Below are 14897 nucleotides of genomic sequence, written 5' to 3'. Positions count from 1 at the left end.
ATTATAGTGTAACCTCTGGAACCAATCCTTTTTTTCAAAGGCCACCCTGGAGAAATTTTCACAACTTATTGGAGAAAAGTGGGATATAAAACTATTTTGTGTGATCCCCATATTATTTAGAAGACAGGAAGAAAAAGCAGATCGGTAAGTGACACTTGGTGGCAGAGTGATAGAAGTTTATTATTGATACTTTAAAGACTTGTATTCAAATTCTACAATAGAAAAAAATTGAGACAGATACTGTTAAAGTAGAAAGTATCCCCTTTGGGAAGTCAAAAAACCTAGAAAACTCATCCTTATCAGCCAGAGGAAAAGCTACTTTATTGTGAAATACGTGAAATACTGTCGTGAAGCACACTAGCATCTGGTGCTCACTGCATACCAGCCGCTGTGCTGCACGTGGGACTTGAGGGTTAACTTGACTGAAGTGCAGCTGCTAGCAAGCACCAGGGCTTTTGTTGTAACTTTTAGGTATTCTGGGGTCAGCTCCACCTATATCACTATTTATTTTACCCTGTCCCCTAAGCCAGATACCTTAAATTTTCTGTACCACTCTCTTGATTTTGGTTTACTATCAGGATGTGGTGGCAAGGGAACAGGGTGCCCCAAGAAGTTAGGAGGTAGAATTATTGTACTACAATGAATTGTTTGTTTAGTATTAAAGAGACTGGATACAGTTGTTTCACAAAAAGATATATTTTCATATGACTATTTACATTTTTCATATTTAGTTAGAGAATATCATACAACTGATATCTTCAGTTTCATGCTTTTAAACTCTTCTATTTACACTTATCTGACATGGAATTAAAACTGAAATGGTCATATACCTCAGTAATAGAAAGCAACCAGCCAATATAGCTGGGTCTTCACTTAAATTTGTTGATCAACATTAGCAACAGTTACCTTAATAAATTATCATTTATTTTAAAATCAGTAGTAATTTTAAACAATTCATAAATAAGTGTGCTCTGTGCAATTTACATGTTTAATATCCTGTGGATACTAAAAGCTGTATATTGTCAGTTTTGCACATTATTACTTTTATCAAATGATAAGCTTTCTCTGAGGAGAAAGTAGATAAGCTTGAAATTATATCCTAAGCTTCTCTGGAGAGTTATCAAAACTCCATCTGCTTTACAGGAGGAGGTTCCAATTTACGTGAGAGGGCAGTTAAAATCTGATTGAACTTTTCGTATCTCTCTGTCTGATTGACTTGTGCACCTTTGCTGCCCCAAAGCAATCTCATTTGGAATTCAGTCTTGAAGACTTCACTCATTTCTTCATCTGGTTGAAAACCTAATAAAAACAAAACCAAAAAAACTTCAGTTCTGCTTGAAACAGTGTTGAAAATAGACTGAAAACTTGCTTGTTTAAAGTAAGATCAAAATGAACATCTCTCAGAACTTAAAAAATGCCCTCAAGGAAAAATATAGGATCTTTCTATATAAGGAAGGGGAGAACATCCCCCACCCCCAAGGATCTGAGCAACTTCAGAGAAAGAATAACTAAGTCACTATGACAGAATAAAATTTGTGCGCACAAGCACCATGGGTTGTAGTAGTGCAGGAGTGTTCAAGTATTTTTTTTAAAGCTTTATAATTTACTTGTCATGATTCACCCTTTTTTTAGCCGTACAGTTTATAGAGTTGTATAAACATCACACCACTTTAGAACCCTAGAAAATCTCTAGTACTTCTTCTCAGTCAATCCCTGAACCTACCCCACACCATTAATCTGCTTTCCATTGCTATTTTGCCTTTTCTAGAAATCTGATATTATTCCATATTGTTGCCTGTTAATAATTCCTTTTTATTGCTGAGTAGTATTCAGTTATATGGATATACTGCATTTTGTTTACTGAATGGTAAGACATTCGATTGTGTCCAGTTTCTGGCTGTTATGAATAATGTGAACATCTGTGATTAAGTCTTAGCATGGACATGTGTTTTCATATCTTTGGAAGTGGAAGTACTGGCTCATATGGTAAATATATGTTTAAAGAAACTGTCAAACTCTTTTCCAAAATGTCTATACTGTCTTATATTCTCATCAGTAACATAACGAAGAGTCCAGTTGTGAACTCTATTGTCATCTCAGGTGAGGTGCTGGCATCTCACCGTGGTTTCATCTTATATTTCTGTAATAACTAATGCTTTGAACATTTTTCCATATAGATATTTGTCATTGTACATCCTCGCTGGTATAGTGTCTATTCAAATCTTTTCTTCTCATTCAGTTGTAAGAATTCTTTATATTCTAGATAATAAGTCCTTTATCAGATGTATGTTTGCCAAATACTTTCTTCTAGTCTGTAGTGTGCCTTTTCGCTTCCTTAATAATGTCTTTCAAAGAGCAAAATGTAAAATTTTGATTTATCAGTGTTTTATGGTTCATGCTTTTTATAGCTTAAGAAATTTTGCTGGACACAAGGACTTTCTATGTTTTCCTCATAGAAGCTTTACAGTTTAGCTCTTATATTCTGAGTGTATTCTATGAGGTAAAATTGAAGGTTTTTTTTTGCATGACATTCAGTAGTTCTAGCACCATTTGTTGAAAGATTACTTTATCCAGTGAATTACCTTGCCACCTTTGTCAAGAAACAGTTAACAATCATATGTTTGGGCCCATTTCTTAACTCTCTTTTCTGTGTAAGAGATCTGTTCTACTTATGGCCAAGGATGCTCTCAGTCAGCTCTGTTAGAGCAGGGGAAACCTCTAGCTCGAGTCATACAGGAAGATGTTTCTCATCCTTGATTACTGCTGGAGTAGTTGGCTCTGTCATTAAATATAGCCCCAGCATCTAAATCATAGTCTCTTGGTGGTGGAAAGGGTAACAGAAGCCTTCTATTTCATTCTTCATGTGATGCCAAAATATCTTTCTTTGGCAGATAACCAACTAGAGGCCAGATGACAACTTCCATTCATTGAGTTAATCTGCTTTGAGCCCCTATCCTGGGCAGGGTACTGGGATATGTCGGTGAGCAAATTTCTGCCCTTACTGGGTTCACAGTTAATTCCAGCCATAAGAACTTGCTGTGAAAACCTGTAGCAGGAACAGCTGAGAAAATACCTTTAAGGTGATTTGCTGTAAAACAGCTTAAAACATACTTTTCTCAAAATCCACCCTGATATATTGGCTTAGGGAACATCTAAAGTAATATACTTACTGGTTTTGTATAAGCAGGCATTCTAATAGTATCTACTGACTTGAATTATATATGCTTTTATTGTTTGAGCCACCAGGGAAGCTCCTATAATTAGCATCTGAGTCCTATACTGCCAACCCTGCTGAACTTTCGGAGGAAAAGAAACAGTTATGTATTGCTTATACCTATAGCAGACATAGTGCAAGCTGTTTAGTCCCAAATTCTGTTTCTGAATTAACAACTTTGTTTTAGGTCAAATACTAGGCCTCTCCTGCCCCATATATTTCTTAACCTTCTGGATCAAACTGTAGGTCCTTGAAGAGTTTTAAAAATTATACAGTGGTGAAGAGACAAGGCCCTTATTCTTGTACTCGCTTCCTAAGTGGTCTTTTTGCCTACAAGCTTCAGCCCTCCAGCCTTCCTGCACAAAGATGCCAGACTGAAAACAAATCTAACCATGTGATAACATCTTCTCATATTTAAAACCCTTCACTGGCTCTTCCTCAGCCACAGTCCTACATGGAAGGCCTTCCCACCTCTGTGCCCCTCTTTGTTTAGCCTAGCTGGCCACTCCTGAAGACACACGGTACACTGATCCAAACCTGGGTTTGGATCAGTGTACTTGTGTTGCTATTCTCCAAGCTCTCTCAATCTCAGAGGCTTGGCTTACGGTGGACCCTCTGATGCCAAGAGCAGAGGAGCTCATGTCCCAGTGTGTCTGGGAAGAAACAAGAATATAGATAAGTCCAATAGAACCCTAACGCCTCATGTGGGCCCATCACGTTTTCTAATTATTATTATTAGTGGTACTAATGGTAAACAAACTGACAAATTCTTTCTTGATCCTTTCTCTGTTTTCTTTATACCACTGACACAAAAGAAGAGAGAAGAAGGATCCTTAAGTCAGGAATTAAGAATAAGTAATACAAGAAATGGAATTCCCAGGTCTTAATCTTTCCTATTTGGTCTTTTTCTAATTGAGAGCACTGATGCTCTTTTCATTCCAATTACTGTGCAGAGAGCAGCTTAACCAAAACCAGCTCTTACCGGCCAGGATCCTCTCAGCATTCATCCGGTAGCTGTCTGCAGCTTCCGCCATGAGTCGGGCCGTTGCCAGATGGTTCAGCATAATCTCACAGCTTTCATCGTTTTTTTCCCACATGTCAGTTCCTTCAAAAGTGACAGCCTCACGTTCCATTAAGGTCACAAGAGGCATCAGCAGTGGGACCGATACATTGTTTGGGGGAACACATGTGGACTCTGAAAAACAGGGGCAGGGGTAAAGTTCTCCATATCATGTTTTTTTTCCCCAAGTTAAATGCAGCGAGTTCCAGTTGAAGATGGCAATGTAGGAGAGTCCTGGGCTTACCGCCTTCTGTGGACACAGTGAATCTATGGCTAAGTATGGAACAGCTTCCTCTGGGAAAAATCCTAAAGACTGCATTGTGCAAATAAGAGAAGACCCACATCAAAGTAGGTAAGAGGGGCTGGGAGACTATCACACTATAAACCCTCTCCTGGGGCAGTGACCCACAATCAGGAGGGAACTCAAAACCTGGAGCTTCAACCTGAGGAGCAAAGGGCTTGAACACCACGTGTAGCACTGCAACTTTTAAGACCAGCACCTGAGATACAAACCCCCAAAACATCTAACTTTGAAACTCAACACTGTACCTGTCTGTAAGACCCCAAGGCTATAATTGTCTGAGAAACAGGTCTTAAAGGGCTTACAAGCTTGAACTCACCTGATCCAGGGCTCGGTACAGAGGCAGCCAATTGAGAGGTGCCTAGATATTATGCAAATTGGCTCATTTGCCAATATTAAAGTTTTAGCCTGAAAGACAGGCTTCTGCTTTAGCATACAGCTAGGGCTTAGGAGGCCCTCAGCAAATGGAAGCTGATAGATGATGCAGTCTTTGTGTGCTGTCTCTGCCTTGCTCCAGCTCACTGATATATCCTAGAAAAGAGCTTATACCTTTGTCCAGCTACCTCTAGAACACTACACATTGCCTAGCTCTGAGGGCCAAAGGGGCTTATGCCCATGGATCCTATAGGACTGTAATCTTTATAATGCCACAAGAAAAGAAAATTATAGGCCAGTATTTGCAAATTGAATTCAACAATACATTAAAAGGATCATATGGATTGATTAAGTGGGATTTATTCCAGGGAAACAAGGATGGCTCAATATTCACAAATCAATATGACATACTGTGTTAATAAGATGAAAGAAAAATAATTTGATCTTAATAGATGCAGAAAAATCATTTGACAAGATCTGACATCCATTTATGGTTAAAAAAAAAAAAAACTCCCAACAAAGTGGATATAGAGGGAATGTACAACAACATAATGAGGCCACATATAACAAGCCCATAAAGCTAAAAACTTTCCATCTGAGAACCGGAATAAAAGGATGCCAATTCACCACTTCTGTTCACACCATACACAAAAATAAACTCATGTAAGACACAATCCCATAAAGCTCTGACACAAGAATATAGGCAAAACATTCTCTGGCATAAATCATAGCAATGTTACCTTAAATCAGTCTCCCAAGGTAGTAAAAATAAAGGGGATCTCATTAAACATGTTTTTGCAAAGGAAACCATAAACAAAATGAAACGACAGCCAACAGATGGGAGAAAATATTTGCAAACAATGTGACCAACAAGGGCTTAATTTTGAAAATATACAAACAGTTCATACAGCTAGCAAAAAACAAATAGCCCCCTGAAAAAATAGGCAGATGGCGAACAGATACATGATGCTCAATAGACAACAGATGCTCAACACTGCTAATTATCAGAGAAATGCAAATCAAAACTACAATGAGGTATCACTTCACAGTGGTCAGAATGGCCATCAAAAAGTCACAAATAATAAATGCTGGAGACAGTGTTGAGAAAAGGGAACCCTCCTATACTGTTGGAGAGAATGTAAATTAGTGCAGCTACTATGGAGAACAGCATGGAGATTCTTAAAAAACTGAAAACAGAGTTGCTATATGATCCAACAATCCCACTCATGGGCATGTATCTGGAGAAAACCCTTAATTTGAAAAGATGCCTGTACCTCAGTGTTCATAGCAGCACTATTTACAATAGCCAAGATATGGAAGCAACCTAAATGTCACTCAACAGATGAGTGGATAAAGAAAGATGTGGTATATATATGTACACAATGGAATACAACTCAGCCAGAAAAAATGACAGTGCCATTTCCAGCAACACATGGATGGACCTAGAGATTAATTATCATGCTGAGTGAAGTGAGTCAGACAGGTAGATATCTCATGATATCACTTATGTGTGGAATCTAAAAAATGATACAAATGAACTTATTTACACAACAAGGTCCTTTTGTATAGCATAGGGAACTATAATCAATATCTTGCAATAATATGTGATGAAAAATATTAAATATATAACCGAATTATTTTGCTGTACACTAGATTTACACATCATAAATCAACTATAACTTAAAAGATGCATATGTGTGTATACACACAATGGAATATTATTCAGCCATTAAAAAGAAATCCTGCCATTTGTGACAACACAAACTTGAGGGTATTATGCTAAGTGAAATATGTCAGACAGAAAAAGATAAATAGCATGTGAACTCACTTACATGTAGGGTCTAAGAAAAACAGAAACACCCCTTGAGCTCATGGATACAGAGGACAAATTGGCGGTTGCCTGAGACAAGGGGAGAAGTGAAATGGTTGAAGGGCTCAGAAGGTACAGATTTCCAGTTATAAAGTAACCCCTGGAGGTAGGCTATACGGCGTGGTGACTATAGTGAATACTGCACGGCATATTTGAAAGTAGCTAGCAAAGTGCATCTTGAAGGTTCTTATCAGAAGAACAAAAAATTTTTGCACCTATGTATGGTGATAGATATTAACTGGTCTTACTGTGATCATTTTGCAACAATCAAATATTGAACCATTATGTTGTACACCTGAAGCTAATGTGTAAATTGTACCTCTGTTTACAAAGTTAAGCTCAAAATGAGGTGACTGGTACCCTATGTCTTGTTTTAGCAACTGAATACCTACAAGCAACTCTGTCATCTGATACAGGCTTGATTGACAATCCTGACTGACTCATTGACAATCCTGCAGATAACCTGGAGCCTTTATAACACGCCCTGCTAAAAGCTTTGCTCAAACCAGAACAGATAATGACACTGCCAAGCAGCCCCCAGGCCGCCTGCCCTGACCCAGTGCTCACCTCTGCCTTCATGCAGGACTTTGCTGAAAGGCTTCAGCTGTTTCTCATAGAGGATGGCGGTTTGTGTGTACTGGTGCCGCAGGGCAGTCCACGTTTTTTCTAACCGTGTGATCTGGAAGAAAGAAAAGTGTTATAGCTTTGGAAAAAGGCTCTTTTAAAAATTACCTTGGTGCTTAAGTTTTGAAATGGATGATAGATGGACATGATAAAAACTCAAAGCAGTTGAAAGAGTATAGAGAAAAGCTAATCCCTACCCACTCCCTGCTCCATGTTGCTCTCATGACCCATTAGAGACACACACACTTTTTAAAATAAATGCATATCATACTATACACATATTTTCGTGTTCCTTGTTTGGAAGTTATTTTACATAAGTACATACAGAACAGCATACAACAGTCTTGTTTTATTAAGCCTCAAGTGGTCCATTTATGCATAAACCATAGTTTAGCTCATTTCCTATACGTAAGAGCTTTAAACATATTTTTCTGTTATAGAATTATCTCAAAGATTTTGCAGATGTGCACAAGAGAATATCTGGAGGATAAATTTCCAGAAGTAGAACTACTGGGTCAAGAAATAAAATCTTGATAGGCATTGCCAACTGTCCTCCAGAGTTTATACTGATGTAAGGATGTAGAATTGTGATTTTAAGCATGTTAATGTTACTTTTAAGTAGTAAAGTCTGAGACATATGGAAAATTGCCTAGGCCATGTGATGCCACTGCTCATTTCTTTGGAATCGTTTAGTCCAGACCAACATATGCCACTGACTCTGACTATCCTAATAGTCCCCCATTCACACCCTAAAACCAGCAAGCCTGTGTCTGATGTCTTCTACATGAAACAAGGAAGGGGGAAAAGGGAACTAATATTTAGGGAATGAGGGCCAATTCTGTCAGGTATTTGAGGAATTTCATTTAATCCTCACAGTGCTTTATGAGGCAGTATTTTGACTTCATTTTACAGATCAGAAGACAAGAGATTAGGGAACTTAGTCAAGTTTCACAGCTAAATGGCAGAGATTCATTTCCTTGGCCTCTAAGAACTCCCTGTGTATTCCAAGAGGAGGGTGAGAAAGGATCACCACCAGCAGGTCTGCTGGGAAGGGGAGGATGTGGCTTATCTTCCTCTGGCCACCCATGATGCCACCATTTCTTCTCATGCCCCCTTCTTCTTCCCTGCCCTGAAGCATCCACCTTTCTGAAAGGAGCCCTTGTCTCGGCCCATCTCCTGGATGCGCTCTCTTGATACCAGAAACTGAGAACAGAAGGCAGCACAAATGGCTGTAGTCCGGGGTCAGGTTTAGATGATACACAGAAATGACATGACTCTCGTCTCTGGTTTTTCCTGGGTCTGCCACTCCCCACCCCAAACAGAGCCCTGAGTACTCTGGAGGACTCTGCGCCCTCATTGCTGAAGTGTTGCAGATAGGAAGAGTATGATGCTGCCGTGGGATGGGGGGACCACCTATAAAGGCATGTTTATGTGCTTTGGGATAAGTCCCTAATTGCTGAGTTTGATGTCATGGAAAGCAACCATGTTAATGTCACAAATTCCCCTTCACTACTCTCAGAGGAAGCTCTGGGCTGGGAAGCTATACGAATAGCTAACCTATTAGTCCTCAGAATTATAGGCAGTTTTGGATAAGAGGAAATAAACATAATGTAAATTAGAAACACCCAAATGAAAAATGATAACTCCTGTTAGTATAGTAGAAGTCAGTATATCATGAAAATACAGCTGAACTTGCTTATTTCAAATATTGACCCAAATAATTTCAATGCATCTAAAGAAATTTGAAAGTTCTTAGAATATTATAATTGGAATTGACCCTTCTCAAAATTTCCTGGTGAAAGCATGAAGCATTTCAGCTTCTTGTTTGAAAGGTGACCTTGGTTTCATATAAGGAAATTATGTTCTTAACATGCAGGATTTCAGAGAATCTGTGGCTGGTTGCAAAATAGCCAAGCTAAATGAGTGGTGGCTTTGGTATTACTGGTTGCAGACTGGGTTTGTGGGACTGTGATCTCATACTCAAAGTCACTGAGCATCTACCTCTATGAGGTCCACTTGGCTTCAAAAACAAATTTTCAGTTTCAAACCTCATTCTAAAAACAGACTGTCAAAGCAGATAAATTCAAAGTGCCTGATTTCAGAAACTCTGCTTTAGGGGGTTGTATGGCAAATGAGTCAGGAAGCTGAGTCTTTTAACAGGAGAGTCTGTTTTAGGTGACCTGAGGAACATACTTTGAGATAAACCACTCTAGGGATCCTCAGAGATCAGCTCCCCAAATGTCTTTGTTTCCCAGTCATAACCCCAAACAGCCCGCCTGCCCAGTGACCCAGATGGAAGCAGTCTTTCTTACACAACACACTTGAGCCAGACTTAATCATCCTAACCGGTTCTTCAGGAACATCTGTTGTTCTTGAGGATGACTCTTATTGTACATCACAGAGAAAGTGTAGGCAGTCAGCGATTATCTGCTGTCTTTAAAAACAGAGCCAGAAACGTGCAACGCTGCTCTTGTTTGCCCCCTAATCAAAGCAGCTTTCACTAAGACACGATTTACCTTTTGCATTGACCAAAGTCACCTGTGGTTTGCCGGGCATGGACTTAAAGACCATTTTGCAGAGCATTAAGTACACACAGGCCCACAGGGCTGCACAAAGCAAGTTGAAATTTACCTGTGGCATTTCCAAGGCCTTCATGATGGCTGAGAAAGAATAGAGGTCCCCCATGGAGTCTTTCAGCTCCACTGCCACCTGGATGATCTTATTGAGGGTGGCTGCTCTGTCCTCCAGACTGCCCGTGCAGCCCAGAATGTCCACTGCGATGCCGATGGCCATCGTGTTGTGTCTGAAAGGAAGGAGATGAGCGATCAGGCCAGGGCTAATAGGACCAGGAGGAAATGAAACCAAACTGGCCAAGGAAAGGACTGGCTTTGCACCATTTGCCGCTGTCTTCCTGAGACACACTGGCAGCTCACACAGTTTGGTTGCTGATTGCAAAGACAGACCACCCCCATCAGAGTGACTGCAGAAGGGCCTCAGTGGGCGTCCTGTGGGGAATCAAAAAGGACAGATACCCCAGGACATGGCATGTTCAGCCCTGGAGCAAGGGGCATGAAGGGGCCTTCCTGTGCTGAAGCTGCTCAGAAGTGCACATGGCTCCTTGTCCCTCTCACCATGACAGGTCCACAGAGATGCCAGGTCCCCAACACACTGAGGAATCCTTTGGAAAGCCCCTAAGTCCCCTGGACTGGGGAATGGAAGGGACAGAAAGATGAGATAATATGCTTGATCCAGGAAGACAACATGGATGTGAGAACAAGGGATGAGCTAAGAATAAAGTGGCTTGGGTCAAGGGGCCAGAAAGTGAGTGGGAGTGTGGACAAAGACTCAATAGTGAGCTGGCAGGATTTCTCTGTAAGGTCAGACCCTCATAGAAAGAAATCTTGTATCTACCAACAATCCTCCCTTTTCTCATCCTGAATGCCACGGGTCAACTGCGCAGACCCAGAACAGGAAGCAGAGTGGTCTTTTCTGTACAGACAATGGGATGGATATGAATGGGGTCACAGAGAGGTCTCCTTCCTGGTGGCAGCAGTCTGTAAACCTGTCTCTCCCTCCCTCTGTGGCCCAGGAATGCGCATTCCCTACCTTGGGCCAGAGTGAAAGTGAAAGTTGCTTAGTCGTGTCTGACTCTTTGCGAGCCTATGGACTATACAGTCCATGGAATTCTCCAGGCCAGAATACTCGAGTGGGTAGCTGTTCTCTTCTCCAGGGGATCTTCCCAACCCAGGGATCAAACCCAGGTCTTCTGCATTGCAGGTGGATTCTTTACCAGCTGAGCCACCAGAGTGGCCTTGGGTAAATTTCTCTCCAGGCACTGGTACGAGTGCTGAAGGTGAAGCACTAATTCACAGCTATGGTCGCTTCGATATGACTTGCCTCTGAAACTCTGGGGCCACCTTGTCCTAGAAGTTCACAGCTAAGGATGATATTCCACGCTTCCTGTGCTGGCCTCCTCCTCACTCTTCTAGAGCAAAGAGAGGAGTGATTCATCTAGTGGCTAGCACTACCAGTTTCTCCAATGATTTTTAAATCAGTAACAGGCTCTGCTGTCTCTGAGCATTTGCACATGTGGGTGTGCAAGGTGGTTGCTCAAAGTGTGACCTTAGGCTGTTACCTGACTGCTCCACTCCCCTAGTTCCTCATGTCTAAAATGGGAACAAGGGCTGTTGTGAGAAAGACTGTGTGTGTGCGTAAAGATAATTAAAGTGCCTGGCTCAGCAGTACCTAAAATAGCAGTTGTTACTACACCGGTACCTGTGTGTGCATTTCTCCCTCTGTGTGTTGGTCCCTTTTGCCTATATCTCTTCCCTTTATCTTCTTTTGCTAATTTCCTGTCTTTCTTAATCAATGGATCTTTAAAATAGACTTAAAGTATATTTTTATTATGTTAAGCTTACTGAAGAGTTTTGTTACCCATTTGCAAAGTGTTAAGGTTGAGATGAACATTTTAGCTGTTTAATAGTAAACTAACTTCCTATGTTGCCTTCAATTGATTCTTTAGTCAATGTTTTTTCCTATGTTTTAAGGCCCTTAATAAAAGACAGGTTCTCTATTTTAAGAACTGGCTTTATATCAACAGTTAATTGGGTAATTATATCCATTCATTCGAACAACATTTGCCTCAAACCTCCTGCACACACCGCCTTGGGAAAAACAGCTCAGCAAGGCAATTGTGTAGCAGAAGCTCCTGAGGTGGGTAGGAGGCACAAAACATTTCAGAAGGACATCCCACCCACTAGCCTTGGAATGGGTGGTGACTGAACTGAAGTTTAACATGAAGGGTGGTTTACATTAGAGTCTCAAACACAAGGCTGTCACCTGATCCTGCAGGACTGCTGTAACCTTAATTTAGTAGACACATTGTAATGGAGAGAACCACTCCCCAGGCCCTAGCAGGTAGATCCTACAGGTCAGCTCTGGATGGGGAACAAAGCAAGAAGCCAGACCCCAGGCAGGCGGCAATCAGGAGGAAGAGGAAATGGATGTAGACAAGAGTGGAAGTCAGAAAATAGCCCAGAGAGAAGCCACAAGCCTGCTGACCTCAGCCTGGGCACCCATAAAGCATGCCCAACACAGCTCATGAAACTGATAAAATAAGGCCTGCAGGGCTTCCCTGGTGGCTCAGTGGTAAAGAATCCACCTGCCAATGCAGGGAACATGAGTTTGATCCCTGGTCTGGGAGGATCCCACACGTTCCAGAGCTACAAAGCCCACGGGCCACAGCTATTGAGCCTGTGCTCTAGAGCCCGTGCTCTGCAACAAGAGAAGCCACTGCACTGAGAAGCCTGCACACTGCAATGAAGAACAGCCTCTGCTCGCCACAACTAGAGAAAGCCCGCACGGCAACGAAGACCCAGTGCCGCCATAAATAAATAAACAAGGCCTGCAGCTGGGGAGCTTTCAGTCTGAAAAGTATCACAGGAGAAACAGGGATGCATGGCAGCACAGCTGGTCTCTGCTGAAATAATGACCATGGGCCCAGACCAGGAGGGAGGGCATGTGAGTGGAAATGAGAAGCCAGGCCCTGGGGCATGGGGAGGGAGAGGATGCCTTGGAGAGCAGGGCTGGCATCTAGAAGAGTGAGCAGGGAAAGTAGGGGAGTTCAGAAGTCAGACCTACCATTGCCCAAAGACACTGAACAATAAGCTGACAGGCATGCCTAAACAACAGCAGCAGGCCCGCGTCCTGCCCTCCTGCCTCCCAGAAGTCTTCCATTCAGCGCTGGGTGTTTCCTACGGGAGGCACCTGTGGCTGTGAAACCACAGCAACAGAGGCACTGGAGCCATTTTATTTGCTTCATAGTCGGGTAACCTTGAAAGCAGCTGTTACCAACTCTCCCAGGCCATTTGAAATATAGTGTTTACTTTCTAGGGGCTAGTGGTAGTCTAGGACTGCACTGTCCACAAACCACATGTGGCTATATTTATACTTAAAATGCTGAAGAGTAAAAATAAAGTTCATCCTTCAGTTGCCACATTTCAGGTGCTCAGTGGTCACCAGTGGCTAGTGGGTGCCGTCAGGAGATTTCTGCCATCCGTGTTGTACTGGACAGCGCTGTGACCCAGAGCATCACAGAAGACCATGGGCAGGGGACGATGGTGCTAGGGCTCCGGCTTCTGAAGCCTCACTCTCCTCTTCTCAGGAGAAGCCAGGGCCCTGGCTGCCCACTAAAGACCACACGAGTGCTGTGGCAACCAGGAAGCTGGTTGGAAAGACAGAAAACTTCAGATAACAAAATAGTCTTGCGCAAAACAACTATCTTTTCATGTGTATCAAAAAGGCCAACTTCTATGGTAATATGAGATTCTAGTCTAGTGCTTCTTAAAAACGTGCCTCGCTACTTCTACCTTTCTAATTTCTAAATATCTGACGTGAGTGGGGTTTAATGGCCAGCCAGGGCCCTGGCTTTCCATGAGAAGAGGGCAGTGATGCTTCAGAGGTCGGGGGCCTGAGCACCTTATCTCTTGCCCTCTGATCCCCCATTTGTCCACACTTCGAAGAAAACACCGTTCAGACCCTGTTCTTCCCAACTTCCCCCACAAACCCCCACTTAATTCCTAAAGCAGACAGAGGGGCTGCAGCTCCGGCTGGAGGGAAGTGGCACGGCACCCCCGCTCCACCTGCCTGCAGCACTGCTCCCAGCCCAGGCCAGCAGGGGGGGTGACCTGTGCTCTAGGGCTGAGCCTCTGCCGGCTTCTCCATCTGCCCATGGAGCAGAGTTGCAAACGTGCTATCTGTTCCCTGACTTCCTCTTTGCCACCTGAGCTTCTCCAGGAATTTTCTGGTCATGGCTTCTGGGAAAGGCCTTCAGGGGCCACACTTCCTCGAGTGAGGTGGCCCTGGGCCAGAGGGTACCTGGCCTCTCCCAGCTCTGAAACCTGTAGCTCTGACAGCCTGTGGAGTTGAAAGGACCATAAGTACAGAGCAGCACTACTCACCTTTCAATGATGTCCAGGCGCAGTTGGTGACCATAAGGCAAGGTGATGAGCTCCAGCCCTGAGTTTACGCCCATGTTCTTCCTCATCTCTTCCGAGACTTCAAGTATCCTTGCAACCTGTCAAGAACACAGGTTGAAATGAACTGGACCAGGAAGTGGCTTGCTGCGAACATGGAAAGAAATACACTAAACTGGGACACTGTGGATGCACTTGACTTGTGGCACTTCTTTTTGAACAGCAGCATCTGAAAATACAGTCTTAATACACTATTTGGAGGCTTTTGATACATATACTGGAATGTAAAACCTGGCAGGAAAGTACCTAGATTGGTCTGCAGATTTGGTGTTTCTGCCCGGCCAGAGAACGGTGTGGTTCTTCGAGCTTGTGTCTAACATGGCTGGATCCTGCTGCTAGGTTTGCCGCCAACAGCAGGGCTGTGTGCACACGGAGCAGGCTGATCCCCGGCAGTGGAAAAGTGGAGCTGCGTCCAAGAG

The 14897-nt window shown here is 42.7% G+C and overlaps 1 protein-coding gene across 10 annotated transcripts in view; it reads right to left on the bottom strand.

Moving 5' to 3' along the window:
- Window positions 1-898: 898 nt before the first annotated feature.
- The window catches only part of BCAR3 (BCAR3 adaptor protein, NSP family member), a 256592-nt gene continuing 242593 nt past the window's right edge, over window positions 899-14897 (bottom strand). For 8 of the 10 annotated variants that reach the window (XM_055585078.1, XM_055585079.1, XM_055585080.1 and 5 more), the window contains 5 exons: window positions 14404-14519; window positions 10076-10247; window positions 7388-7499; window positions 4197-4409; window positions 899-1299 (listed from right to left, as the gene is read on the bottom strand). In XM_055585078.1, coding sequence (XP_055441053.1) covers window positions 1121-1299; window positions 4197-4409; window positions 7388-7499; window positions 10076-10247; window positions 14404-14519 — 792 coding nt within the window. In that variant the 3' untranslated portion in view covers window positions 899-1120. The other 2 variants (XM_055585075.1, XM_055585085.1) reach the window with 2 other exon arrangements.

This window comes from Bubalus kerabau, chromosome 6 (assembly GCF_029407905.1).
Source record: "Bubalus kerabau isolate K-KA32 ecotype Philippines breed swamp buffalo chromosome 6, PCC_UOA_SB_1v2, whole genome shotgun sequence".
NCBI lineage: Eukaryota > Metazoa > Chordata > Mammalia > Artiodactyla > Bovidae > Bubalus > Bubalus kerabau.
The sequence above is the reverse complement of the archived record's forward strand: the minus strand, read 5'-3'. Positions and strand labels throughout refer to the sequence as shown.